The sequence below is a fragment of the Trachurus japonicus genome, chromosome 19, assembly GCF_045865225.1.
Source record: "Trachurus japonicus isolate A0001 chromosome 19, Traja_1.0".
NCBI lineage: Eukaryota > Metazoa > Chordata > Actinopteri > Carangiformes > Carangidae > Trachurus > Trachurus japonicus.
This window is the reverse complement of record NC_140925.1, coordinates 4,028,272-4,056,212: the sequence shown is the minus strand read 5'-3', so window position 1 is coordinate 4,056,212 and position 27,941 is coordinate 4,028,272. Positions and strand designations below refer to the sequence as shown.

At 41.5% G+C, this 27,941-nt stretch overlaps 1 protein-coding gene across 1 annotated transcript in view; it reads left to right on the top strand.

The window, feature by feature from the left end:
* Nucleotides 1-27,941, top strand: part of LOC146967170 (uncharacterized) — a 95,166-nt gene that overhangs the window by 28,779 nt on the left and 38,446 nt on the right. Inside the window, exons 7-11 of the mRNA XM_085760893.1 lie at nt 10,534-10,728; nt 12,503-12,583; nt 13,713-13,825; nt 15,278-15,336; nt 17,101-17,190. Coding sequence (XP_085617019.1) covers nt 10,534-10,728; nt 12,503-12,583; nt 13,713-13,825; nt 15,278-15,336; nt 17,101-17,190 — 538 coding nt within the window. The remainder of the gene's footprint in view (nt 1-10,533; nt 10,729-12,502; nt 12,584-13,712; nt 13,826-15,277; nt 15,337-17,100; nt 17,191-27,941) is intronic.

Here is a 27,941-nt window from a genome sequence, read left to right as displayed (position 1 = left end):
GGTCAGCTCTGATGATTCAACATCTTTTATCATCTTTTCTGTCGTTATTTTTCTGTTTAATGAAGCAAACGCAGCTTTAATATTGTGATGTAATAGGAGGATGCATGCAGTCACGATGAGGTCATCATACTGTAGATGAGCAGGATGTGGTTGTGCGATGGTTGGACTGATAGGGTTCAAACAGGAAGACGACCTGTTTCCTGTTCTCTCAGTCTCAGCGCTCGGAGATGAAGCAGCTGCATGTGACACCACAGCCCAGATGTCAATTCACTTATTACTATAACGCAGTTCTTCTGACGAGGTCCGAGGTCCGGTGTGTGTGTGTGTGTGTGTGTGTGTGTGTGTGTGTGTGTGTGTCGTCCTCCTCCAGACGGACGAGTGTGTATCTCTCTGTCTGTCTGTGTCGGTCTCCTTGAATGAAGCAGAGCTGAGCTGCTGCAGTGCTGCTCCTGACTGAAGGTCGCTAGAAGGCTGCCTGTGGTCCCACGGCTGTCTGCCAGCCAGAGAGAGAGTGTGTGTGTGTGTGTGTGTGTGTGTGTGTGTGTGTGTGTGTGTGGTTTGTCTGTGTGGTTTGTGTGTGTGTGTGTGTGTGCATGTTTCCTTGTCTCTTTGTGTGTGTTTAAGGGGCATGCACGTGCATCTGTTGGTGTTTAGGTAGGGTGTAAATGCAAGGCTATGTGTTTGTGGCTTTATGTGTGTGTGTGTGTGTGTGTGTGTGTGTGTGTGTGTGTGTGTGTGTGTGTGTGTGTGTCAGACAGCAGCAGATGGCTGCTGCAGCAAACAGGGCTTCACCTTGACTTGACGTCCCAAAGACTTCACTCTCTCTGACTCTCCTCCTCAGTCGCTGCTCAGCTCATTATCACCCACAATCCTTTGTGTGTGTGTCTGTGGTGTGGTGTTCTGTACTGTCTGTATGTTGCATTACATCGGACACGGTTATGTGACATTCAGAGGCAGAAATGTGTGTGAAAACGTTTTTTGTTGTCACGGTGCTGAACGTGTGACGGCGAGGAACACGTCGGTGAGCGTCGTCCTAACTCGGTGTGACAGCAGCAGCAGCAGCAGCAGCAGCAGCAGCAGCAGCACTGCAGAGGTAGAGTTATAGAGTTAGAGGCTGCAGCCGGTCGGTCACCTTGTCGCTCCGCCCACTAGGTGGCAGCAGAGCTCAGCAGTAACACAGCCAAGAGCTCAATCTGATGCAGGTGAGCAGAGGTATGTTGGACTGTGTGTGTGTGTGTTTGCACAAAGGAATCCAGTCTCCAGCTTAAAGCCAAAGCAACTTCATTTCTGTTTGACTATAAACACACACTTTTCTTCCTCTTCTTCTTCCTGATAAAACAACCAATTGTTCACACCACGACTCTGAAAAGCAAGCAGTATCTGTCTGTGGGCTGAAGCTGTGGAATAAGTTTCCTGATGAGATCAAAGAAAGTAAAAAAATCTGGTGCAATTAAAAAAGTTTAAAAACATCATTCTGGAGAGATATAGACGCAAATTTCTAGTATTTTGTTTGGTATTTGCTGAGTATGTACATGTATGTGTACAGTATGTGTGTAGATGGCATGTATGCATGGTTGTTTATGTATAGGTACTGTATTTGTATATTTACATGTATGGTTTAAAGGAGATTAGGGCATATATGAGCTACTTAGCCTCATGCACTGCTTCTTTTGGAGGGATGCGTTTCTTTTTTTGTTGTGTTGCTGATCGAAATGAGCTCAAAATCAAACTCAAACACCTCCAGATAAAACCCTCCTGATCAGTCTGAGCGTGAGTGTGAATGTTTGCTCAGCTCCGGCCTTATCGCACGTTCACGCGCTGCCCCGGAGCGCTGGAATCCAGGAGCGAGACGAGGAGGAAAATATTTCTAAAAGGCCTTGTCCATACTTTGATAAAAGTTGGAATTTCACTCCCCCTCCTCCTCCTCCTCCTCCTCCTCCTCCTTTTCTTCCTCCTCCTCCTCCTCTTCGCCCCTTTCAGATGGTCTGTACCATGAGACAGTGGCTCATTGTGCAGAGCTGCTCGGTCCGGACCGACCGACTGAGGAGGAGGAGGGGGGGTTGGGGGGTTTCTCCTCCTCTTTTTAAAAAAAAAAAAGCAAAGAGGCTGACTCTGGGAATTATCTCAGGACCTCTCGGCGTTGCACTGCCACTTCTCAGACAAAGCTTCCAGGTGGCGGCGGTAAAGCCTGAACCGGAGCGCCGCGGCTTTAACTCGGATGATCCTTCTTCGGTTTGTACCACTTCCATGACCCCTGGACAAAATGTAGATGTCAGTTACTCCCAAAATATTTGTGATACATATAGGGCTGGGTCTGGACTAAACATAAAAACCACTTTTGACATGGGTTTCAACATGTTTAACCCCTTCCTGGCCAGTTGTTTTTGCTGCAAAAACACAACATTTTTATGGGGCTCTATGGGTTTTTTGGCTGGTATTTTAGTGATAAAAAAGAGATATCCAAAATCCCCTCGGTGAAAACTTCTGACTATAATATGTCAACAAAATAAAACAAGAATTTTTAAAGGGGCTTTATCCATTGTTCACATTTCAGTTCTGGAAATTAGCGCATATTTCATTAGATATTGCCTCATTTACATATTTAAACGTAAAATTTGACAAAACTTGTAATACAAAAAATATTTGTCTTAAAGGGACAACGAGGAGTTTCTCCATCGGCAGAACGAAAAATTCAGCAACAATAAAAAAGTCTCATATTAATGTGGATGAATCTACGCTACCCACACTTGTTAATGGGCCCATTTTCGATAAATATATCGTCTCTAATATGTCTCTATCGTATTATTAGTGGTGGAGGAAATGCTGGACGAGCCGACCAGCGTTTCCTTACTTTCTTTACTTTCGGTTTCGTGGCGAGTCATGAGAATAACGCCGCCGAATCGCCGTTTATGGTCGGAACTACGACGGTATGTGATCGTCTTCGAACCTCTGACTTTAATTCTTGATGAATGAAAACATGAGTCTGTCTTGCGCCGGTCAAAGAATTTCACGGTGCGCGGAGGCTCATAAATGTAGTGTGAAAACGCTTCGCTTTTCCAAAACTCCTCGTTGTCCCTTTAATGTGAGTAATAAATTTGGGAAGTTTCATGGTGATATCTGTTTTTAAATTTTACATTAAAAAACCCATGGAGGTGGACATTTTTGTCCAGCGAAGGGTCATGGATGTGGTTAAAATTCATCATTACGGCTCCAAAAATTGGACTTTCATTCTGAAACTCGGGACATCCAGAGTTCACCCAAAGATAAACCTCCTTGCCTAAAATCTGACCCCAGTGACCTTTCATCTGACCGTTACATGGGGAGTTGGGAAAGTGTGAGAGGTGAACGACAAAAATGTCCAGGGGTAAAAGGAGGGTTAATCTCATGGGTATCAACAGTCCAGGCTCAGGCTCAGCCCCCTGTAAACGCTGTAAACAGGCTCCACAATGGGCTCAGACGTTGACAAAAGGGCACCTATTCTCCCCCCGGGGGCAGTTATAGCGGCGACTTGTTGAGGAAACAGTTGAGAGGCACACGCCCTGTGGACACGCAGAGTTTAAACCCGACGCCTCGGCTCGTATCTTTGTTTTCTTTGAAGGTGTGCTGGGCTGAAAACAACAAGGTGGACGAGACTTATCAGTGCAGAGAGAGGGAGAGGGAGAGAGGGAGGAGGAGGAGGAATGAATGGAGGGGAGGAGGAGGAGGAGGAGGGGGGTTTCTTTTGCTTTTTCTTTTTTTTCTTTTTTTTTTTCTTTTTAGGGAACAGACAAGCCAAGTTTCATGCCATGCTTCGAATCCAAGGTCAGCGGGGGACAGTTTGAGTTTACTCAGTGGAACAGGGAGGGAGAAAAGAGAGAAAGAGGGAGGAGTGAAAAGAAGGAACAGAAACAACAGCAAACAGACAGAGGGGGGGAATAAAGAAATAAAGAGAGAAAGAAAGAGGAGGACAGACAAACAGCTCGTCCACTTTTTTTTCTTTTTTTTTTGAGGGGGGGAAGGAAGGAAGGAGTCTTGCTGCGACCGAGGCTCAGATGACAGCAAACACAAAGAGAGACAGAGAGAGAGAAAGAGAGGGAGAGAGAGAAGGAGAGAGAGAGAGAGAGAGAGAAGGAGAGAGAGAGAGCGTTGTGGACTCATGAATCCTCAGTCTGACTCCAGACCAGCCGGAGGAATGTCAGCGCCCGCCGGCGTCCGGGGAGGAGCGGCCTCGGCCTCAGGTGCTGCCGCTCAGCGTTAGTAGTGGTGATGCGTTCAGGGTACGAGGCCAGGAGGAGAGGAAGAGGAGGAGGAGGAGGAGGAGGGGGACGGGGTCAGAGAACGGCATCAACATCTGTCTTCTGCTGTCACGGCTCGGCGGCGGTCGGAGAGGAGCGGTATCTGACAGCGAGGCGGCCGAGCCACAGGTAGGAGTCGACTCAGGAACCGGTCTGAGGAGGAGAGTCTGTGTGTGTGTGTCTGTCACTGTGCTTTAAAGGGATAGTTCAACATTTTGGCAAATTGGCCCGTTGCCCATAACCCCTATAGTCATAGCAGTAGGTTCGTTACCTTTAATTGTCGGTGCAAGCTGTTTTTAGAACGGCGGAGCAGAGCCGTGAGCTGCTCAGAGCTAAGCTACGGAGGCTCATGGGATTTCTTGGTTTCCCGTCATCAAACTCATCAAATACACAATCCAACAACTCCACAACGCTCTGGTGGACAAGTTGTGACCTGCACATTCACCACGCTATGAGATAATAACCCAAAACCTTGTGGGGTGAATTTTGTGTTTGCTCATTTTCAGCCGTGTCAGCAGCAGCAGCACCTGTAGTTGTGTCTAGTCCTTGTAGTCAAACTATTGGATGGATTCAGACTGTGAGAGCAGAAGAGCTAAAAACAACAGATCAGATCTGCTCCAGTTAGTTTCACAAGCAAATTAAGACGCTGTAGTTTAAAGGTAAATGTAAATTTGAGCTTCATTAATACAGGTTCTTATACAGTTTTTGGATTAGACTGTGTTAGATGGATGCTAATGTTAACTAGTTTCCAACTTTAGCCTAAAGTTACAGTTGAACTATCTAATTAGTTTGTAACTTTAGTTGAACGAATGTTAGTTTCTAATTTAACCTCAGGTTGTAGTTCATTCAACTAGGCACATGGTTGCTAACTAGTCTTTAGTAACACTTGAGCTGTAACTAATTTGAGCTTGTTTCTAACTTTAGCCTTAAAGCAGAAGTAAGCGATCCGGTCGTTTTGGCTAATGCTGCGTTCCAGGCAGGCTTTTGAAACCGTAAATTACAGCTTCAAGTCACAACTTACGACTTTGTAGCGTTCCAGGCAACCCGCAACTCGCGTTTCTCCGACCTGTTTTACCTGTGAAAGTCACTATAACGGCCACTCGTAACTTCCGACCCGTGAACTCGCACCAGATCGAACTGGTTCCACTTCACAGGTCGGAAAAACACGAGTTACGGGCTGCCTTGAACGCACCATAACGTCTTGTCAGCCGATGGAGTTAGCAGCCCCCGCCCTCGTCATGGATCTATTGGTCCTTGTCCCTACGTCACCACATTCAGGCGCATCCCTTGGCTGCACACACAGCCCTGCATGCCGTTCTCTCTCCTCATTGGATAAAAATTGTAGGATACAAGAAAAGTTTTCTCCTCGGCTCAGAGCAGAGCAGAGTGACTGACAGACCCGTGTTTCGGTCCAAACACTCCTGTCGGAAGATATAACTATTTAAGACTTATATTAACACAAAAATATCGCTTACTTCTGCTTTAAGTTACAGTTAAGATACAGTGTTGGTTTGTTTGTCAGTTAATGAGGTTTTGACATCAATATAAAGTTTATTGTTTAGGCTGTGTGGTTTAGTTTGTTTTGTACCTTTTCAATATTAGTAATAGTAACGTATTTGTTTTCACTCAGGGATTCAGTCATTTTAAAGGTAAAGTAATTGGATCAATAATGAAGCAAATTGATGTTAAGTAATACAAATTGGAGGTATTTCCATTTAATACTACTTTATACATCTCAGAGGGAGTTATTGTACTCCTTTTCTTTTATTTGACAGCTTTAGTTACTTGAGCAGAATACTGTAATCACCTCTTCATTCTTATAATTCACACGGTGGTGACGAAGTTTGTGTTTTCCAGAGTTTGAATCCTGGTTAAATCAGCTCCAGGTTTAAAGTTTATTCTAACAACAATAATCATGATTACGTTGTTTACCAGATTAAAGAGCTATAATAAGAAAAACCTCTCACAATGAAAGTGAGTCGTCCAAGTGCAGCTTAAAGCACGTCTGATCCCATTGTCCCGGCAGTCGGCTTCTTGTGTTATTAATTAATGACTGTTTGCTCTGGTGTGATTTGTCCTGACTCATATTGTTGCACGAAACGGACGTGTAAATGTGGGAAGCAAAGGAAAGTAAAGGAAAGTAAAGTAAAGCAAAGTAAAGCTCTGGGACTGTGGGCAGTGGTGGACAGTAACAGAGTAAATTTACTTGAGTACTGTACTTAAGTACATATCCGGAGGATTTGTACTTTACTTGAGTTATTAGATTTCTTTGGTACTTATTACTCTTACTTGAATACATTTCCAAGACAAATATTTTTACTTTTACTTGAGTTAATTTCTAGGAAGGCTGAAAAGTACTCGTTACTTTCAAGTCTGCTCTTTTTTTTTTTTTTTTCTAAAATCCTATCGGACACAAGCTGTGTTTGTCAAAGAAGGAAACCCTAACCCCTAAAACAGGGTATCCGCGGGGTCTTGAAAAGTATTACAAGGTGATAAATACATTTTGGGAAAATTAAGACCCTTAAAAAGTATTAAAAAGTCTTTTCACAACTTTATAAAGTCTTTCATTTTGAAGGTATTTTTTTCTGAATTAGCCGTCCAGAGTTTGAGTCCTAAAAAAATTGTAAAAGTGTGTGAATTTATTCATTTTATTAAAAGCCAAAGATGAACTCGTACATAAAAAAGAAAAGAAGATTGTTGTTTTTGTTTTTTGAGAGTGGAGCAATGTTTTTTTGTTTTGTTTTTTGATAAACTTTGCCTTTGATTTATTATCCCAGCCTATTTTGAATTCTGTTGTATCATAGTGGTCTATAGTCTTTATCACAAACTAAAACTGTTATTACGTTAAAAGTGTCACTGATGCTGCAACAGGTTGAAGTGGCGGTAAAAAATATTGAGAAGGTCTTGAAAAAGTCTTAAAAAGGTATTAGAATTAACTTCAAGATTCCTGTATATACCCTGTAAAAGCAATTACATCAGTGCAGCTGGTTTCAAAGAGTTCATTCTCAGAAACAAGAGTTAAAAGGTCCTTAAATTTATTACAGTAATTCATTGATGTGAAAAATAAGTAAATTTACTCTTACTCTTACTTTTACTTAAAGTAAATGTAAAACCATGTACTTTTGGATACTTAAGTACCTTTAAAAGCAAGTACTTTTTTACTCTTACTCGAGTAACATGTCGACTGAGCTACTTTTACTTGTAACAGAGTAAATTTTGACCAGTAGTAATACTGCAGGTCGAGTACTCTGTTCATCTCTGCTTGTGGGTTTTCTTTTCTTGGCTTGTTCCTCAACGCTGTGAAATCCTAAAATGAGAGCTGGGCTTGTTGGGGAAGTGTTGCCGTCTCTCGTCTCTCGGACTCTCATTGTTTTTTTTCCTCTGAGCTTCTTGCTGGCGTGACTCGAATGGTCACACGGCTCTCGACGTCTCGGCGGCGGCGGCGGGAAATGTCAGCATCAGGTCGAATTCTAAGTGAATGAACTGAACTCAGGGACCTCGTCTGTGTCTTTATCCATATTCTAGCAGCAGAGGAGGAGAGGAGAGAGAAGTAGTTCTCTTTTAGCTCAGTGTGACATAACATGCTTAAATTATAATCACAGTATAATTCAGATGTAATAAGTTTTGCACTTTTGAACTGGTTAGGTAATGCTTTGAAGGGGCTTAATTAGGGTGTGATGACAACGAGAAAGTCAGGGAGCCAGGAAAAAAAACAGGTTTTGAATGCAGTTATTAAAGTGTATAATCATGCCAAATGTGTTTAAATATAAAATGATTTGCATTATGTTCTTATGTTGTGGTAAATTCACATAGGCTTTGTTCATTACTGTTCTCTCTCCACCTTTATTATAATCTCCGGTGCCTTTCATCCCTTCGTCAATGTCTTTTAATCCTCTTTTATCTCTGCCCATTCATCATGCTTGGTCTCTAATCCTATTTAATTTAACAGATATTTATGTTTCTCTTCAGCTACTTTCTCTTCCTCAACCTCACTGTTCTTCTCACCCCCCCTCCCCAAAGTATTTTACTATTCCTGTCATAAAACATAAGCACAGCTGGAAACTTTGATGTGAGATCAGTGCTGCAGAAATAAGATTTTAGAATTAAAGGTCCTGTGTTGTATATGGGTAGATGTTTGTATTAAAGCTCCATACAGTATAAAGGTAGATGTTTGTGTTAAAGCTCCTTCAAAATAAAGGTAGATGTTTGTATTAAAGCTCCATACAGTATAAAGGTAGATGTTTGTGTTAAAGCTCCTTCAAAATAAAGGCAGATATTTGTATTAAAGCTCCTTCAAAATAAAGGCAGATGTTTGTATTAAAGCTCCTTCAAAATAAAGGTAGATGTTTGTATTAAAGCTCCTTCAAAATAAAGGTAGATGTTTGTGTTAAAGCTCCTTCAAAATAAAGGTAGATGTTTGTGTTAAAGCTCCATACAGTATAAAGGTAGATGTTTGTGTTAAAGCTCCTTCAAAATAAAGGTAGATGTTTGTGTTAAAGCTCCTTCAAAATAAAGGTAGATGTTTGTGTTAAAGCTCCTTCAAAATAAAAGTAGATGTTTGTGTTTAAGCTCCCTCAAAATAAAGGTAGGTGTTTGTATTAAAGCTCCATACAGTATAAAGGTAGATGTTTGTGTTAAAGCTCCATACAGTATAAAGGTAGATGTTTGTGTTAAAGCTCCGTACAGTATAAAGGTAGATGTTTGTGTTAAAGCTCCATACAGTATAAAGGTAGATGTTTGTATTAAAGCTCCGTACAGTATAAAGGTAGATGTTTGTGTTAAAGCTCCATACAGTATAAAGGTAGATGTCCATGTGTAGTGTGATTATAAAGCAGCTCTAGCTTCTATATTAATACTGTGAAAGTATCAAAGCCTCAGTCCACAGAGAAATGCACACAGCCTGTATTCAGAAACTGAGCCTTAAAACCAGCCGTCAGGACTTCCTGTCACTTTGTGATGTCACAACTAAGCCCCGCCCCCTCACCACCTGGACCCACCATCCATCCATCCAACAACAACTTGCAGAATTTAATGTCTCTGAGTGCTTTATTCTGAAATCTGCTCTGTTTTTTAATTGGAAATACTTTAGAAAGCAGTCAGCCAATCAGAAGAGAGGCTCAGAGCCTTCCCTCAACCCTTCAAATAAAACACAGGAGAAGAAGAATATATTGAACTAATACATTTGGGTCATTAGTTTTATTGCCTCCTCATCATTTCTCCTGTTAGTTATGGGCCCATAAAAGAAGAACATTAAACTCAGGCTCATGATAACGAGGGAACTTAAACTAATCGATCTAATAAACAGAATAATTAGGGACATGGTGGAACAGTCCAATTAAAACACAAAGGTGGCAAGATAAAACACCAGCACATTAACTAACAACGAAATAAATTAAATAGTTTGTCTGTACATTTAATAAAAAAATGTGATAAATCAAAGACAAACGTATTCAAATACTAAACTTAAACTTAGTGAAATATACAAAATAAACAAACTAAATGACTTCAGTCCCCCCCTGATGTTGTGCCCACTTGGTACAGCCTTGTTGGCACTTCCTGTGTCTTTTTTTTCCAATCCTGGCCAGGTGAGATGGCAACAGGAGCAAGGAACCAAACAGCACCGGTAAAACAGAACAGATCTAAGATAAAAGATGAACATAATGTTGAGAATATAAACTATAAATAAAACTAAATTACACTAAATAAACTGTACTTATGTTCTATAAAATGAAAAAAAAAGTCAATGAAACCTGAGATGCAAAACACTGCAAAAACTCAAAATCTTTCCAAGAAGCGTCTTCTTTCTTGTCAAAATGTCTCAATTTTAGTCAAAACTAATCTCTTTCCAGTAAGAATAAGACTCATCACCTATAAATTAACTTAATTATACAGTTAATTATACAGTTTTCACTTGTTTCAAACTAATTTTCAATTGAAATAAGTAGAAAAATCTGCCAGTCAAAGCAAGATTTTTGTGCTTGTAATAAGAAAGAAAAACTTGATCCACTGTCAGATTTTTCAACTTATTTCAAGTGAAAATTTTGCTTGAAAAAAGTAAAAAGTGTCTAAAAACAAGCTACTTTTAAATGTGATGAGTCATATTTTAAGTGGAAAGAGATTAGTTTTGACTAGAAATAACATTTTGACTAGAAATAAGACAAATATTCTATACTGTGAGGCTGCAGGTGTGGCCTTCACTTCCTGTCTTGCCTTATCAATTCACCACCGTTAATCAATATCTCTTCTCTGTGTCTCTCAGCAGGGACAAGGCCCGGCTGGCCACGGACTCGGAGCTGGACCAGGACCTGAGCGAGCGGCTCGGCCTCGGCAGCAGCGACACCCTGACCAACGGCAGCCACCGAGCCGACATGGCGGCCGCCAGACGCCTCGCCAAGCGGCTCTTCAACCTGGACGGCTTCAGGAAGTCGGACGTGGCTCGACACCTCAGCAAGAAGTGAGTCATGCAAAATACAATGCAGCGTTCTGATGTAATAGATTACTTCTCTGTTGCTTCTTGTCATCACTGCCACCACACTGCAAAAACTCAAAATCTTTCCAAGAATATTTGTCTTATTTCTTGTCAAAATGTCTCAATTTTAGTCAAAACTAATCTCTTTCCACTTAAAATAAGACTCATCACCTAAAAATTAACTTGTTTTTAGACAGTTTTCACTTGTTTCAAACTAATTTTCAATTGAAATAAGTAGAAAAATCTGCCAGTGAAAGCAAGTTTTTTGTGCTTGTAATAAGAAAGAAAAACTTGCTCCACTGTCAGATTTTCTACTTATTTAAAGTGGAAAATTTGCTTGAAAAAAGTAAAAAGTGTCTAAAAACAAGCTACTTTTTAATGTGATGAGTCTTATTTTAAGTACAATGAGATTTGTTTTGACTAGAAATGACATTTTGACTAGAACTAAGACAAATATTCTTGGTAAGCTTTTGAGTTTTTGCAGTGCACAAACACCTGAGTATCCAGCTACCGGCTGTTTTTACTGTCCTAATAGATTTATAGATCAGTTTCCTGGTCATGTATTATTAAATATTTGCCATGTGCATTCATTTAATTCTCTATTTATTCAAAGTTTGTCTCAGTTTTCTAGAATACATCTATTTAATCCGATAATTTAAAGAGGAACTATGCAAGACTGGTCTCTCCTCCTCTGTGTCTCTAACCCTCCTCTCCTCCATGTGCAATTTGTTTCCAACGAAGCCGGTGAGAAATCAATCCATAGAGCGGTGGATAACGTTATTTATCATCTACCATGTTACCATGTGTATATTTGTGCAGTCTTATCTGTCATAAAGGTCAATTAAGGTAAAAATGGAGCAGAGTCAAGGTCAAAAAATCCTGCATAGTTCCTCTTTTACCGTCAATCATACCAATACATCATAACTTTCTAATGTTACAAGGTGCTCTACTACATGAAATAAAACACAGACATAGAAGCAGTTATGTCAACAAAACAAGAGTGCAAAGTCGAAAATGTCAGCAGTTATAAACATAAAATGATAAAGGCCAATAAATCAGAGTTGTATGTGTACTTTTACTTTTACTCCAGTTGTGTTATGATTGATAATCCAAGAGGTGACATCATCATCATCCTGCTCAAACCAACACGTTCGTTCACTGCTACAGTAAAGAAGCTGCAGTCTAATCTACATGAACAGGAGGAAGTTGTTTTCTGCTGCGTCTTGTCTTTATGTCTTTATGAACCGAACGCAGCTTCTTCACATCTCTTTAAATTGTGCCGACACAGTGCTGCGCTGCGCTGCGCTGCGCTGCGTTGTGTTGAGTTGTGTTGTGGTTGTGTTGTGCAGCTCCATCAGCTCCATCAGCTGCTCACTCGTGCTGCTGATGAGAAAGAATTTGGGATTAAAGGGTTTATTCTTCCTCCTCCTCCTCCTCCTCCTCCTTCTGACAGATGCACCCTGGGAATCTTTTCTTCTCCTTCTTTTTTTTTTTTATATATTTTTTTATGTTCTGGCCTGCGGTCTGTAGCTGTAGCAGTGCAGCGCGGTGACTGACAGCTACAGACTGAGGCCACTCACTGAACTGACAAAGCTGCCATTTTAACGCCTGATTGACATTTTGTGCTTTTAAGTTTGCTGGAGGGTTTTTTTTTGTGTGTGTGTGTGTGTGTTTCTCCGTCCTACACTCTTTGTCTATTATTCACATATTCCTCGTGTCTTATGTGTTATTTTGTTCCCGTTCCCGTGTGTCTCTCCAGTAACGACTTCAGCCGGATGGTCGCCGAGGAGTATCTGAGCTTCTTCAACTTCACAGGCCTCGCTCTCGACCAGGCTCTGAGGTCAGTCGCTGGAGAATCTACATAAAATCTACATGTTAAATACATAAACACACACATATTTCTTATATAAAATGTTCTCCCCCAGCTTATTTTTCAAGACTGGACAGTATAATGTTAAATAATAGCACAGTATCAAATGTATTTCAGCTAAAATAACAAGGTTTTATTTTGAAATTGTCACAATTTCCATTAAAAATAAATAAAAATCCAGTATATTCTCATGAATAATGAATAAAAGTGAGCTGACTGTGTTGAGTTTGTTGTGATTTGGCCCTCTTCAGATAAAAAGCTGCACTTTGACGTCTTCATCTTGATGTGCTGGTTTTTACTGCACTGGTGAACGCTGCCCTCTAGAGGACAGTGGTCCTGCAATCACAGTGGCAGTTCATACAGTATCTAAGTAACTGTATGTGCTTTAACTGCGTTTAACTCACATTCACATATTTTATACTTTAACATTTAATTAGAGATTAAAAACTGAGGAACAAACCTTTTGCCCCAGAAAAAGCGAGGGAAAGATGAGGTTCTTTTTCTTAGATAAAAGCAGTATACGTAGAAGAAGTAGATAGCCTACACAAAGTAGTTATTATGCAGTAGTTATATTGCAGCATTGCATATTTTATATTGGATTATTATTGCTATGGGTTGAGGAGGACCTTTAAATATTTATATATTTTGTTGGATAGTTTATTCTGTACAAAAAAAATCATGATAAGGAGCAAATAGAGCTGTTTTCACATAAATATGAATATATAAAGAGATGTTTTCACATAAAAATAAATATATAAAGAGCTGTTTTCACATGAATATGAATATATAGAGAGCTGTTTTCATCTAAAATACAATAATTTCATCTGATATGAGGCAGAGTGGATGTAGAAAGTAGCATAAAATGTAAAAAACTACCTCAAAATTGTACTTTATAATACATTTCCTTAGTTATTCTCCATGTTTTGCAGCTATTTACATCTGATCACATGAAAACAATCCCTTTTAATTATAAAAAAAAACAAAAATTGAAATGCATGGTTATGTTAGATGATGTTTTTGATGTAATCGTGATTTAAACCGTGTGCTCTTCAGTCTGTGGAGGATGAATGTGGTGTCCTTGTGTTCCTTGCGGCTGCAGGACTTTCCTCCGGCAGTTTGCTCTGATGGGCGAGACTCAGGAGAGGGAGCGGGTGCTGTCACACTTTTCCAGGCGTTACTTGGACTGCAACCCCAAAGTCATGCCATCAGAGGGTGAGTGCTGCAGAGAGGCAGAGAGAAGTGCTTCACTTGGTACCCACAGTGAAAAAATAACAAAATCTCCTCCTGAATATTTAATGCGTCTTCTGGACGTCCTGAAGCACCGAGACTCCACTCCAGCGAACCAACGGAGAGAGAGAGAAGTCAGTGTTTGAGGACGACGAGCGTCATAAATAACGTATCGTACATTAGTGGACATGACTCAGGGACAGTGACTGGTTCGCATGAAACATTCAACAATGCACATTAAATGAAAATATGGATTGAGGTGTAGTTTTTGAAGAGTCATGTTCAGATCTTTGAGCAAAAACCTCAGAACTACAGTGAAGAAATGACACTGTTGTTGAATGAATGGAGACGTGTCATTAAGTAACAAATAAATACTGCATCTGCCACTGAATTATATAGAAAAATGTAATTACTTCAAAATCATAATGTATTGTACCTGAGTTAATGTACTTAGTTACTTATATATAATATGATATATACGTATATATATATATAAAATATATTTTTGTAAGAATTGGAGTATAAAATGTCAAAATTAGTCATGTCACTTCAGCCTATCACACTCAATGGTGTCTGAAGATGTTAAAAATAACTTTATTAATCAACACTGTCATGGCTAAGCCAGGTAACATTACTGTAGCTATAGCTGTTAGTTAACCTAGAACTAGACAAACTTTTTAACATTTCAATGATGATTGAATTTGATTGAAAGACTTTAAATGATATTACAATATAAGAAAGACAATGTTTAAAGGGATAGTTTAACATTTTGGCAAATTGGCCCATTGCCATAATCCCTATAGTCATAGCAGTAGGTTTGTTACATTTAATTGTCGGTGCAAGCTGTTTTTAGAACGGCGGAGCAGAGCGGCGAGCTGCTCAGAGCTACGCTACGGAGGCTAATGGGATTTCTTGGTTTCCCTCATCAAACTCATCAAATACACAATCCAACAACTCCACAACGCTCTGGTGGACAAGTTGTGACCTGCACATTCACCACGCTGTGAGATAATAACACAACGTTACCAGACAGAGTTGTTTTAGAGGAAAATTCATGCAAAACCACTGATGCACATTGCCTTCAGGGACAGTTTTTCAGCAAGCAGACTCTGTATTTACCTCAAGGCAACATAACACAACATTTTTCCTTTTAATCTGCTCCAAGTCAAGATATTTCTAAAATGTTTAGCTTATTTAAGTTTAAAAAAAAAAAAGTCAAAACAAAAATGGCCGCTTCGCCACTGCATCTGTTAAATTAGCCCAGACTAAAGACGTCCACACAAATGGACTGCACAAAGTTTTTATCTAGCTGTGAGTGGTGAAGTGACTGCAGTTAACAAACAACAGCAGTTTTATGTTTAAGTATATTTATTTAAGTGTATATAACATTTATTATCTTCATATATAAGAAGCTAACTCCCTGTTTTCCTCCTTTAGATGCAGTTCACACTCTCACCTGTGCCCTGATGCTGCTCAACACTGATCTGCACGGTCAGGTGAGTCCAGTGTGTGTGTGTGTGTGTGTGTGTGTGTGTGTGTGCAGTATTAAAAGGGCCTCTGAGGAGAAGCAGCTCTGAGTTCAGATCGGCAGCTGATCTGGTTCTGCAGGTTCTTTAATCTCCTCTCTGAGGATCGGGGCCGACGGCGGCTCAGCTCCGTCACACTGCAGCAGCTCTGGATGAATCATTAACTCAGACACTAAAGAGACCAAGAGGACGGATCAGCTCTCACTTAAGTTACGAGCACATCAGCAAAGTTTCTACGGATTTAACTTTGACTTTTGTTGTCACCGATCGACTCGATTCATTCATTCATTCATTCATTGACCTTTTACTTACGGTATTTCTAAAATGATACAAGATGCCAAAACATAAAAACCTTGAGTCACTCTAAGTTTCGTCAGTGTCCAAATCTTCATATTTTGGGAGCTAGAAGGTGATAATGTTGAGTATTTCTGTTCTTAAATGTATTTTTTTATTATTTATTATCAACATTTTCAACAGTCTGATTGATTAATAGACTAACTGGACTGTAATCTGGGAAATCTAATAATTACAGCTCTGTTTTCAGTAAATAAGAATTTAAATATTAGGTTCAAATATCTAAAATTCAAGAGTTTTGTTCAAATAAAAATGATATAAAATTCAAATTTCTATAAGATTTTATATTTTGGGGCATTTTTTTTGCCTTTATTTTATAGTATCCACCTTTTTACGATCATCAAAAACGTAAGCCAGTTTTGCTCTTTGGTGGAATTGAATGTTTACGTTTCCATGAGAGAGACAGGAAATGTGGAGGCGGGGGGTAACAGGACTGTGACAGTTTATTCTAATAATCAGCTATTGACAAATTATTTTACACCGTTAAAGGGGAATTGCCGTTTTTTTACAATCTGGACCTTATTTCTAGCATAAAATACGATCATTTACTCACCCAGATAACTTTGGTGTCATTACAAGTCGTTCCTACGAAATTAGCTCCAGCCGAGAGCCGCGTATATCCGTATAATGCGAGTCTACAGGGCAGCAGAATGCAGCCACTAAATAACACATTATCCGCCGCGAAACTCGTTCTTTCCCCAATATTTAGTTATGATACGCTAGTGCTATTCCCCTCTGAGTCCGGGGTTAGCTGTTATCAACATCCGGGGTCTGTAGGTTGACCTACTGACCTCTGACCTGGATGATGTCATCTCCGACAGGTCAACCTACAGACCCCGGATGTTGATAACAGCTAACCCCGGACTCAGAGGGGAATAGCACTAGCGTATCATAACAAAATATTGGTGAAATGAACGAGTTTCTCTGCAGATAATGTGTTATTTAGAGGCTGCATTGCGCTGCCCCATGTTCTCGCAGTATACAGATATACGCGGCTCTCGGCTGGAGATAATTTCATCTGAACGACTTGTAATGACACCAAAGTTATCTGGGTGAGTAAATGATCGTATTTTATGCTAGAAATAAGGTCCAGATTGTAAAAAAACAGCAATTATCCTTTAACCGTCAACAACATCGTCTCTGTTTGAATCTCCCTCTGTGATTATTCACCCTACACTTAATTTAGGAGAAAAACCGGCTGCACACAGACGAAGGTGACAGATTGGTGGAATTAAAAGTTAATTGAAATCTACCAGGAGTGTGAGGAGTATGTGTGTGTGTTTCTGTGTGTGTGTGTGTGTGTGTGTGTGTGTGTGTGTGTGTGTGTTAGCATGTGAGATAAAAAAAAAAGTGCACTTATGAATATTTCTGTGTTTCCAGAACATTGGCAAGAGGATGTCGTGCACTCAGTTCATTGGCAACTTGGAGGGACTGAACAACGGCCAAGATTTTCCCAAGGATCTGCTCAAAGTAAGCTACTGTCGGGTCCAAAATAGCACACACACACACACACACACACACACACACACACACACACACACACACACACACACACACACACAAACATGCTGTTATACAAACACACACACACACACACACACACACAGACTCACATCCCATATGAGAGCAGAGCAGCAGACTGTGTGTGCCAGCGTTGTATTGTCCCTCAGATCTGTGTGACTGAGCCTGGCTGTCTGGACGCCGCTCGCTGCCAGCTGGCGTTGCGGCTCCGCTTGGCCCTCGTCTCCAGAGGCGACGGATCAGCTGGTTGGTCCGTTGGTCGGTCGGTCGGTCGGTCGGTTGGTCCGTCGGCCACTGAGCTCGCCACTTCCTGCTGCACTGCAAAAACTCAAAATCTTTCCAAGAATATTTGTCTTATTTCTTGTCAAAATGTCTCATTTCTAGTCAAAACGAATCTCTTTCCACTTAAAATAAGACTCATCACCTAAAAGGTTAACTTGTTTTTAGACAGTTTTCACTTGTTTCAAACTAATTTTCAATTGAGATAAGTAGAAAAATCTGTCAGTGAAAGCAAGTTTTTTGTGCTTGTAATAAGAAAGAAAAACTTGCTCTACTGTCAGATTTTTCTACTTATTTAAAGTGGAAAATTTGCTTGAAAAAATTTAAAAAGTGTCTAAAAACAAGCTACTTTTTAAATGTGATGAGTCTTATTTAAGTAGAATTAGATTTATTATGACTAGAAATGACATTTTGACTAGAAATAAGACAAATATTCTTGGTAAGATTTTGAATTTTGCAGTGTGCACTCTGCACGGCCCCGTCACAGAAGACTAATCGTTATGTGATGTGGAGGCGCGGCGTATCAGCATTAGATTAAGGTTATTAGCTGAACCCAGTAGAGTTTGGGTTGATGTGTGTGTATGTGTGTGTGTGTGATGGATGGCGAGCGGCGGCGAGGCCTCAACCCGGAGGTGCAGCAGGTTCAGGCGGAGGTTCAGGCATCAGCGTGATGTGATGTGGTGAAATAACCCGATCAGAGCAGGTCGCCTCGTCCGTCGGTGCGTCTAATGATGATGTCGCTGATTAAGTTTTGTCCCCGGAGACGGAGAGAGTCAACAAGTTGTAATGGAGTATTTATAATGCATGAGGGAGGGAGGGAGGGAGGGAGGGAAGGAGGGAGGGAAGAAAGGAGGGAGTGAGGGGGAAGAAAGGAGGGAGAGAGTACTGGTTCCAGTACCAGGTTGAAACCCCTACGAATTGGGACACCCCTTCAACAGTCACATACGTCATCAGTCGTCTCTGCTGGCTTTCACATAAGCAGATGTGACGAGCTTTTGCCACAACTCCTGTATTCAAAACCATGTTAACTTAATAAAATAAAACAAAATGTAATGAAGACTGATCAGTTCATTGTAAAACATTTATTTATTGATGTAAATGTGGTGATTTCTGTCCGTAGGCTACAGAGCCTCCAGGCAGCGCTGCTCCTCCGTCCAATACACACATGAAGCTTCACTTTTAATTCAAACAAACTACTGTAATGCGACTGCCACAATTGTTACATTTCATCAATGAGACCAGCATTTATCTCTTAAAAAGAATGAAACCAGCCGGCGATAAACCTCTAAAAACCTGCGGGTAAGTTAAAGCAGAAGTAAGCGATCCGGTCGTTTTGGCTAACTTCTTGTCAGCCGATGTAGTTAGCAGCCCCCGCCCTCGTCATGGATCTATTGGTCCTCGTCCCTACGTCACCACATTCACGCGCATCCCTTGGCTGCACACACAGCCCTTCATGCCGTTCTCTCTCCTCATTGGATAAAGGTTGTAGGATACAAGGAAGTATACAAGACGTTTTCTCCTCGGCTCAGAGCAGAGCAGAGTGACTGACAGACCCGTGTTTCGGACCAAACACTCTATATAAGTGATTGCCGTCGGAAGATATAACTATTTAAGACTTATATTAACACAAATATTCCGCTTACTTCTGCTTTAATTAGCGATCGTCTTTTCTCCCGGGATGACGACGGAGGTTGGCCGGCTGACGAGCTCTCCGGACGGGGTGGTGTCTCCGTGACGAGCCGTTGATCTGCTCCACAGGTGGAGGCTCCAACGTGGAGCTTCACTTCTCCGAAAAACATCGGCGCAAACGTCTAAACAGCCGTCATTTGGATAAACCGACCGCACACTGGGGATCTAAACAGCTACTTTCTCACATTAAAAAATATTAAAACTTAACAAAGTGACGTAATAACAGCGCTACAGCGAGAAATAAAACAGCTGCCGGTTGCCGCAAGATGCATTCTGGGAAACTTGTCATAGCCCCCGGTTTGTAGTGTGCCCCTGAAAAATGTCCATTTGAAGGGCCAGATAGCCAGACCACTTCCCCCTAACCCTCGTCTGAACCAGAATTGGGACACCCCTACCACTTCCCGTGAACGCGCAAAACGAAGGGGTAGGGCCAAGGGCTAGGGCTAGAAAGGAGGGATGGAGGGAAGAAAGGAGGGAGGGAGGAAAGGAGGGAGAAAAGGAGGGAGGAAAGGAGGCTGCATCTTTCAGGAATGAATAGCTGTTCTGTTATTGAGGGCAGAGAGTGACCACAACGCCGCCGCCGTGTGACCGCGAGCGAAGAGACGACGGACTCAGACGCATTAGCTGCTTTATTAAAGCTCAGGAGTCATTTTAATCTGGCTCTCCTCTTTCACTCCTTTATTCTCTCTCTCCCTCTCTCTCTCGTTCTTTCTTTCTGTGAGACTCACTCCTTTCTTCCCCTCCAGCCTCTCTCTCCCTCTCTCTCTCCTTCTCTCTGTTTGGCTTCGCTGCAGTTTAATCTCTGTCTCCACTCTGTGTCTTTGCCACCTTCGTCTCCTCCTTCACCTCCACCCACATCTGCTCTCTCATCTTCCTCCTCTTCCTCCTCCTCCTCCTCCTCCTCCTCCTCCTCCTCCTCCTCTTCTTCGTCTTGTCCTCTCCTTTGTCTCCTTCCTGAGGTCTCACCGTCGGTCGCTCTAATCACTCTTCCTGTCCACGCGCTCCTTTTTCAGCTCAGCTCCGGTAAGAGATGGAGACAAAACCCAAAATAAAACCGCATCATAAAATCCTCCTTTTCTTTCCTTTCCCTCACTCCTTCATCTTTCCTTTCCTTTCTCCTATTCCTCCATCTTTCCTTTTCTTTCCTTTCCCTCACTCCTTCATCTTTCCTTTCCTTTCTCCTATTCCTCCATCTTTCCTTTCCTTTCCCTCAGTCCCTCGTCTTCCCTTTCCTTTCCCTGACTCCTTTGTCTTTCCTTTCCCTCATTCTTTCATCTTTCCCCTATTTTCCTTTCCTTTTCTTTGCATTGCCCCTTCATCTTTCCTTTCCTTTCCTTTCATTTTCCCTATCCCTCCATGTTTCATTTCATTTCCCTCATTCTTTCATCTTTCCTTTCCTTTTCTTTCCATTGCTCCTCTGTCTTTCCTATCATTTCCTTTCCTTTCCCCTCTTCCTCCATATTTCCTTTCTTTTCCTCTCCTTTCCTTTCCTTTCCTTTCCTTTCCTTTCCTTTCCTTTCCTTTCCTTTCCTCTATTCCTCCATCTTTCCTTTCCTTTCCTATCCCCTATTCCTCCATCTTTCCTTTCCTTTCTTTTCCCTCATTCTTTCATCTTCCCTTTCCTTTACTTTCCCTTACTTATTCATCTTTCCTTTCCTTTCTCCTATTCCTCCATCTTTCCTTTCATTTTCCTTTTCCTTTCCTTCATTCCTTCATCTTTCCTTCCCTTCCCCTCATTCCTTCATCTTTCCTTTCCTTACCTCCATCTCGCCTCTCCTCTCCTCCCTTTTCTCTGTTATCCCATCATCATTTCCTGGTAGAAAATGACCTGTCCTTCCTCCTCCTCCTCCTCCTCCCCCTCCCCCTCCCCCTCTTATCCCTCATTTCCTCATTTCCTCCTCTCATTTTCTTGTTTTGTCGTTTCCTCTCTCATCTGTTTGTCACTACATTAGAATAAACAACAACAACAACAACACACACTCTGGCCTTGTTTCCTCTTTCATCATTCGACCACAGCGCCATGGCAACCAGTGAGCGTCTGCTCCATCCCTCTCTCCTTCTGTCCATCCTTTCTTCTTCTTCTTCTTCTCCTTCTTCTTCTCCCTCTCCCTTATCTCTGGGTTTAAACTTTGTTTATTTCCGTCTGAGTGCAGTAAATGTTCCTCGGCAGCGTTTTTCCTCATTTCCTCTCGTTTTATCGTGTCATTAAATGATTTACACAACAATAATTATCCTGTTTTTTAAAGATAATTTTCTTATTTTTCTGTAGAAGCGACCGTCTCCGAGTTTACTGACGGACAGGAAGCTGTTGTGTTGAGTTTTTGCAGCTCGTGTGTTGTTTTCTGTATTTTCAGCTTTGTATTTGTTCTTCTGGAGCCTTCAGGGCCACCATAGTTTTCACTGAAGGAAACATCATAAAGTCACTGGAGCAGGGAAATATTATGGAAAATATTTAGAGGAGAAGTTGTTTTTATTTTTTGTGTTTCCATCTTTAAAGCCCCAGTATGTAACTTATTTGGCTTTTTATTAGCAAAAATCAAATAGCCCATTGTTTTCATAAATCCGTATTTCACTGAAGTGGAATCACAGCCGCATACAAATGAAAGCTTTCTCGTACCTTAGAATGAGTTGTTACAAGTTGTTACAAATACATAAGTGGGCGACGCACCGAACCGAGGCGGCCATGTTGCATCGCCATGTTTTACGTTGAGTGGCAGCGTGACCGTAGGTAACCACGGAAACTCAGCGGAGCTGTGGGCTCGGCCTGTTAAAACTGTCACCACTGTGTAGTGTGAGGAAGGACGGAGGCACTGGTGTTGCATTCAGGTGCAGTCAGGCAGACGGCCGTCGGCAAACCAACCGGATGTCATTTTACTCCACCAGAGAAAGACGGTAAAACAATACCACATCACCATGACAACATATTGTCACGCCTGTATTGTTTTGCCTTGTGTTGGCGGACCACTTAGACACTTGTTTATCCTGTTACATGCAGCGTCTGTTGTCTGTCTGACGTTCCGATATGCAACCGCACCGCTAGATGGGGGGAATTCCTACATATTATACCTTTAAATCACCAACTGTATGTGAATGAAATGTGGTTTTATTCTCAGACACCTTTGTTTTGCCTCGTGCTGGCGGACCACTTGTTGTTTATCCTGTTACATGCAGCGTCTGTTGTCTGTCTGATGTCTGCCCGATTTCACGTGAATGCAACATCAAGAATACGTTCAGATATGCAACCGCACCGCTAGATGGGGGGAATTCCTGCATATTCTCATTTTTTTTTGTTCTGTTTGTCTGTTTGTTTTGTTTTGTTGCCCTGCGTTTGTGCGGTTTGTGTAACCTGAGAGTTTTACAGTCACGTAAATATAAATCAGTTGTCGTTGAGTTAAATGTTGTTAGACGACGAACACTGGAGCTGATTACGCTGCGTTGATGGGCGGTGATCAGGATGGATGGAGGTTACTCAGAGTGTACAGGCTCTCTCTCTCTCTCTCTCTCCGGTCGAGGCCTGTTCTCGGTCCAGGTTTCATAATGAGGCCATAAACTCTCATAACGTCGTCCTGAGGATATTTCCTCCTCCTCCTCCTCCTCCTCCCACAGAGAAGCATCAGTCAGCGCCGGCGTGACGGAGCCGCTCCGCTGCAGAAACACAAACCGGTCAACAGCTGATTTGTTAACACATGATGGAGCTGCTGCTGCTGCTGCTCACTGCTGTAATCTGAAGTCTGGGATCATTTGATTGACATTTGGGCAACGAGTTCAGTGGAGACGGTCGTCTTCTTCTAACCTGGTTACCGCGGTTACCTCAGTGCATGTAAACAAACTGGTTTTTAGGTTGTAAACAAACTTCCTGTTCTGCCAAAAACTCATTTAGAAAAGAAAAGAAAAGTTTATTATAGTTATAGTTGTCCACTATATAGCTTTGACCCTCTGGACTTGCCGTAGCTGTGAATGCGATCAATACATTGATTATTTCAGGGGCGGTGTTTAGCGCAGTTGGTAGAGCACCCGCCCCATATGTTGAGGCTATAGTCCTCCCTGCAGGCGGCCCCGGTTCGAATCCCGCGTCGGACGGCCCTATCCTGCGTGTCATTCCCCTCCTCTCTGCCTCCTGTTTCCTGTCACACTCTCAACTGTCCTATCTAATAAAGGCATAAAAAGCCAAAAAAAAAAAAATACTTTAAAATACATTGATTATTTCAGTGATCATTACAGCTCCAATTTAGATAACAACTTGGAGTCGATGGAAAAAGAGAAAGAGAAAAAAATAAAACTGAAAAGAACTGAAATTGGCAGATTGATAAAAATAAATATTATTCACTTTCATATTTATATGATTTGATATTAAATTGAGAAGATTTGGTTACACTTTTGTAATAACAATACAATATGAAGCATTGGTTAAGTAACAAGTAAAAACTGATTAACAAATTACTTTAAGTTTGTTTAACTGTAAAACCACCCCATAAAAAAATCTGTTGGCTCAAAATCCTCAATTAAAAACAAGATATTTGTGTTAGATTATGAAGTTTACAGATGCTGGAATAAAGCTCAGCTAACCTGCTGCTTTCAGTAGGTAAAGTATTGATCATCTTCTCCTCTGAGCAGAAAGTAAACAAGTGTTTTTCCCTCTTACATTCTTTATCATTATTGATGTTTGAGTGCCATTTTGTTCAGTTTTGATCAATCTCTTGATTAATTCCTTCAGATTTTGTCAGAGACTCATGTGTTCAGACTCATTCACACTGTTTCTGTTGGAGGTAATTACCACAAAGACAAATGATTAAGTCTCGTGGTCCCTCGGTTTTCACACGTCTCCGCTTCCTGTTCCTTCAGCGTCGGTACTGAAGCAGCTCTGACGGCTCCCTGCAGAGTCGCAGCTCTGGTTGTCGACACTTTAGAGGGAACTTTCCTCCTTTTTTATTTTATATTATTGTGCAGCTCAGAGACACATAGGTTTGTACTTCCTCTCTCTCTCTCTGTCTCTGTCTCTGTCTCTGCTCAGGGCTTGAAGCTTGAAGTGGGAGCTAATGATGCTGTGAAGTAGGTTACCGGCCTGCGTTAGAGCAGCAGCAGAACAGATTCTACAGAAATGAAAAACGTTGCACGGCTCAATCAGACGCTGAGCCGCGCTCTTCAAGCTGTAATTAGGCGCCACTGATGTTATCGACCGCGCAGCAGCAGCAACAGCAGCAGCAGCTCCGATGGTGAAAGGCGGAGAAAGACGGATGACTTATTTGTTTTTGTAAATGAAGAGGGGGAAAGAAATCACTCGTCACACATTGAGTCCCCCGATGTCGGCTCAGACTCGGCTCAACCTCGGCGCCATGGAAAGGAGGTGACGTCTGAAGGTGTCACATTTGCATAAAGCTCCATGTTTGTGCATTATTAAAGACGTGGGAAAACATCGATTAAAGGTGCATTTAGAAGAAATAAAGGTAGCTCTTTAATTTGCAGGTCGCTAATTACATGATAATGTCAAGAAATAACAACGAATTGCGTCATAATCGCTAGAAATAGCCTATAAATAAGGTAAATTTCATAGTAATGTCGAGAAACATAGCCAAGAAATAACAATTGATTGCGTATAAATAGCCCAAATATATCAGTCAATTGCCAGGATTTGGTGGAGAAAAATTCAAAGTATGAAAAGCATGCATGCGTTTATGAAAAACATGACATTATTATGAAATTGACCTTTATTTTTTGGCTATTTCTTGACATTATTCGTAATTAGTGGCCTGTAAATTAAAGGGTTGCCAAAATAAAGCAATGTGCTGTTATGATGACACATTACATCATCTATAATAACAAGACCAAACTCTGCATTAGCCCTATAAACATGAAAAAAAGAAGGGAAAAAAAGCCTCAGTTTTGCAGTCTTGCTAAAAAAGAAAAAAAAAGAAAAAACTAAACAAGGAGGAACTAAAGTAGGAGGTAAAAAAAAAAAAAAAAATGCTGCATGTAAAATGAAATTCAAAGCATGCTGGGAGCTTTAGGAAAAAGCGCTTCGCCAGCTGAATCTGTCCAGTAGTTTGTGATTAAAGTGCTCAGTGCTTTTCACTGCTGAGAGATCAACTGTGAGTAAAACAGTGCAGCTGTCAGTAAACAGCAGCAGTGTGAAGGTGCGTACAGAAAAAACACAACAACACAACACAACACAACACAACACTTTGATATTTCACGTTGGTAAAAAAAAGAAAAAGAAAAAAAAAAACTCCCTAATAATAAATCTGATAAGGTGAAGAGTTTTCAATCTGGTTTTATCTTGTTGAAATAATGAGATTTTCTCCAGAGCTGCACAAAGTGAGCACCTGCTGTCCACACACACACACACACACACACACATTTACACACACTTACACACACTCAAACCGTGAAAATGAAAAACAAGAAACATGGAGCACGGGGGTCGAGGAGGAGGACGACCTGCTGAGGTCAGCAGAGACGACAACGTCCTCCTCTTCCTCCTCCTCCTCCTCCTCCCTGAGCTGAGGGACGGAGCAGAGATTTAAACAGGATGTGAAATATTGAGTGAGAGGGACGGAGGGATGGATGGAGAGATGGATGGAGGGATGGAGTGAGTGACAGGAGGAGTGACAGAGGACAGGAGGTAACGACAGACGACAGATTTATTCAGCCGTTGTTTGGAGAGCAGGTGTTGGCTCCTCTGCCCTCAGCTTCATCTCACTGATTCAGGGTTAAGTGCCTTTAACACGGCGCCACACGGACGTTTGGTTTTGTTTTTTTGTTTTTTGTGTTTTGTTTTTTGGAGTTTGGGGGAGGATTCGAGCTTCAGGCCACAAACTGACAAACCTCCAATAGATGCTCGATGCTCACCTCAGAGGTGCTGAGGAGAGACGAGGACAACGCCACTCACATCATCACGTCCGTCCTGATGATGATGATGATGGACAAGACAAGGCGGCGGCCATGAGGGAAGAAGTGTTTCTTTTTCTGAAGCAGCCGGCATTAAAGTTTCATTCTGACATTTCAGATTTAACAAAGGACACAGGAGGAGGAGGAGGAGGAGGAGGAGGAGACGAGGTCGTCAGGTGGACTCGACACAAACTTAGTTATAGTTTAAGGAAAAGAAAGAAAAGTAGAAGCTACCACTTCCTGAGTATGAACTTCTTCCTCTGTCTTTTATTTTGGAGGGTCGATCCATGAGAAGATCTAAAAACCATCTCTGTGTAGTTTTTTTTCGCTCCTTCTCCTCTCTCAGCTTCTCTCTGGAGCTCTAGAAACAACTGATCGGTGTCAGCCAATCAGAAGAGAGGAGGAGGCTCTGAGCCTCTCTTCTGATTGGCTGACTGTTTTCTAAAGTGATCCAATAAAAAATAGAGCAGATTTCAGAATAAAACACTCAGAGAAACCAAATCCTGCAAGTTGTTGTTGTTGGATGGATGGTGGGTCCAGGTGGTGAGGGGGCGGGGCTTTGTTGTGACATCACAAAGTGACAGGAAGTCCTGACGGCTGGTTTTAAGGCTCAGTTTCTGAATACAGGCTGTGTGCATTTCTCTGTGGACTGAGGCTTTGATACTTTCACAGTATTAATATAGAACCTAGAGCTGCTTTATAATCACACTACACATGGACATCTACCTTTATACTGTATGGAGCTTTAACACAAACATCTACCTTTATACTGTATGGAGCTTTAACACAAACATCTACCTTTATACTGTATGGAGCTTTAACACAAACATCTACCTTTATACTGTATGGAGCTTTAACACAAACATCTACCTTTACTTTGAAGGAGCTTTAATACAAACATCTACCTTTATACTGGAGTATACTTTAATCTCTTTATTCTCTGTACTTTAGTGCAGCATTAATCTGTCTAAGCTTTATTGTCACTTCTTTAGATCAGTTTCTGTTAAACATTGACTCAGACTCACTGGGTCAGGTTTCAGCTGTGTGTGTCCTGGGACTCGCGCTTCGTTCTGATTATAGATCTCCAGTCGATGTCCATCGTCTGCGATTGACACAGTCATTAAATCTCCAGTCACACTCCAGCTCCATGTTGTTGGTTTTTTTTTTTTCTTGTTTTTTTTTTCCGGGTCCCTGTTCTGTTCCTCTGTGTCGTCAATAATCTGATCTGACCGATTTCTCCGGGGAAACACCTTCATTCATTCGTCTTGTAAGCAAAGGTTTTTGTCAGACGCTCCATTTTCTGTGCCGCCTCCTTCTCTCCCTCTCTCTCTCTCTCTCTCTCTCTCTCCTGCTCCACTTGGCCTCATTACACTGTGGCGACGTCTTCTTCTCCTTCTTCCTCTTCTTGTTGTTTATTTTTTTTGGTAGATGTAATCATGAGGAGGAAACTGATTTCAGATCTGTTGGAGCTCTCTGTTCTCTTTTGGACTTAATGCAGATTTAATGTTTGGTGCTTTCAGCTCGGTGCAGATGAGTCTGTGTCTGTGTGATGATGATGATGATGATGATGATGATGATGATGATGAAGTCGTTTGTGCGCTTGTGTGTGTCGTGTTGTTGGTTTAGAAAATTTTTTTAAATTAAATCACAAACACGCTAATCCACCTGCTGAACGACACAGACTCAGTTACAGAGGAGCAGCTGGTGAACATTTAGCTGCCTGGAGGTCCAGATGAAACATGGTGGTGATGATGATGTTTTTGTTGTTGTGTATGGGATGTTTGCTAACGAGATGAACTTAAACCGTCACATCGATATCCATGTTGTGTTTGCAGCTGAGCCTCGCT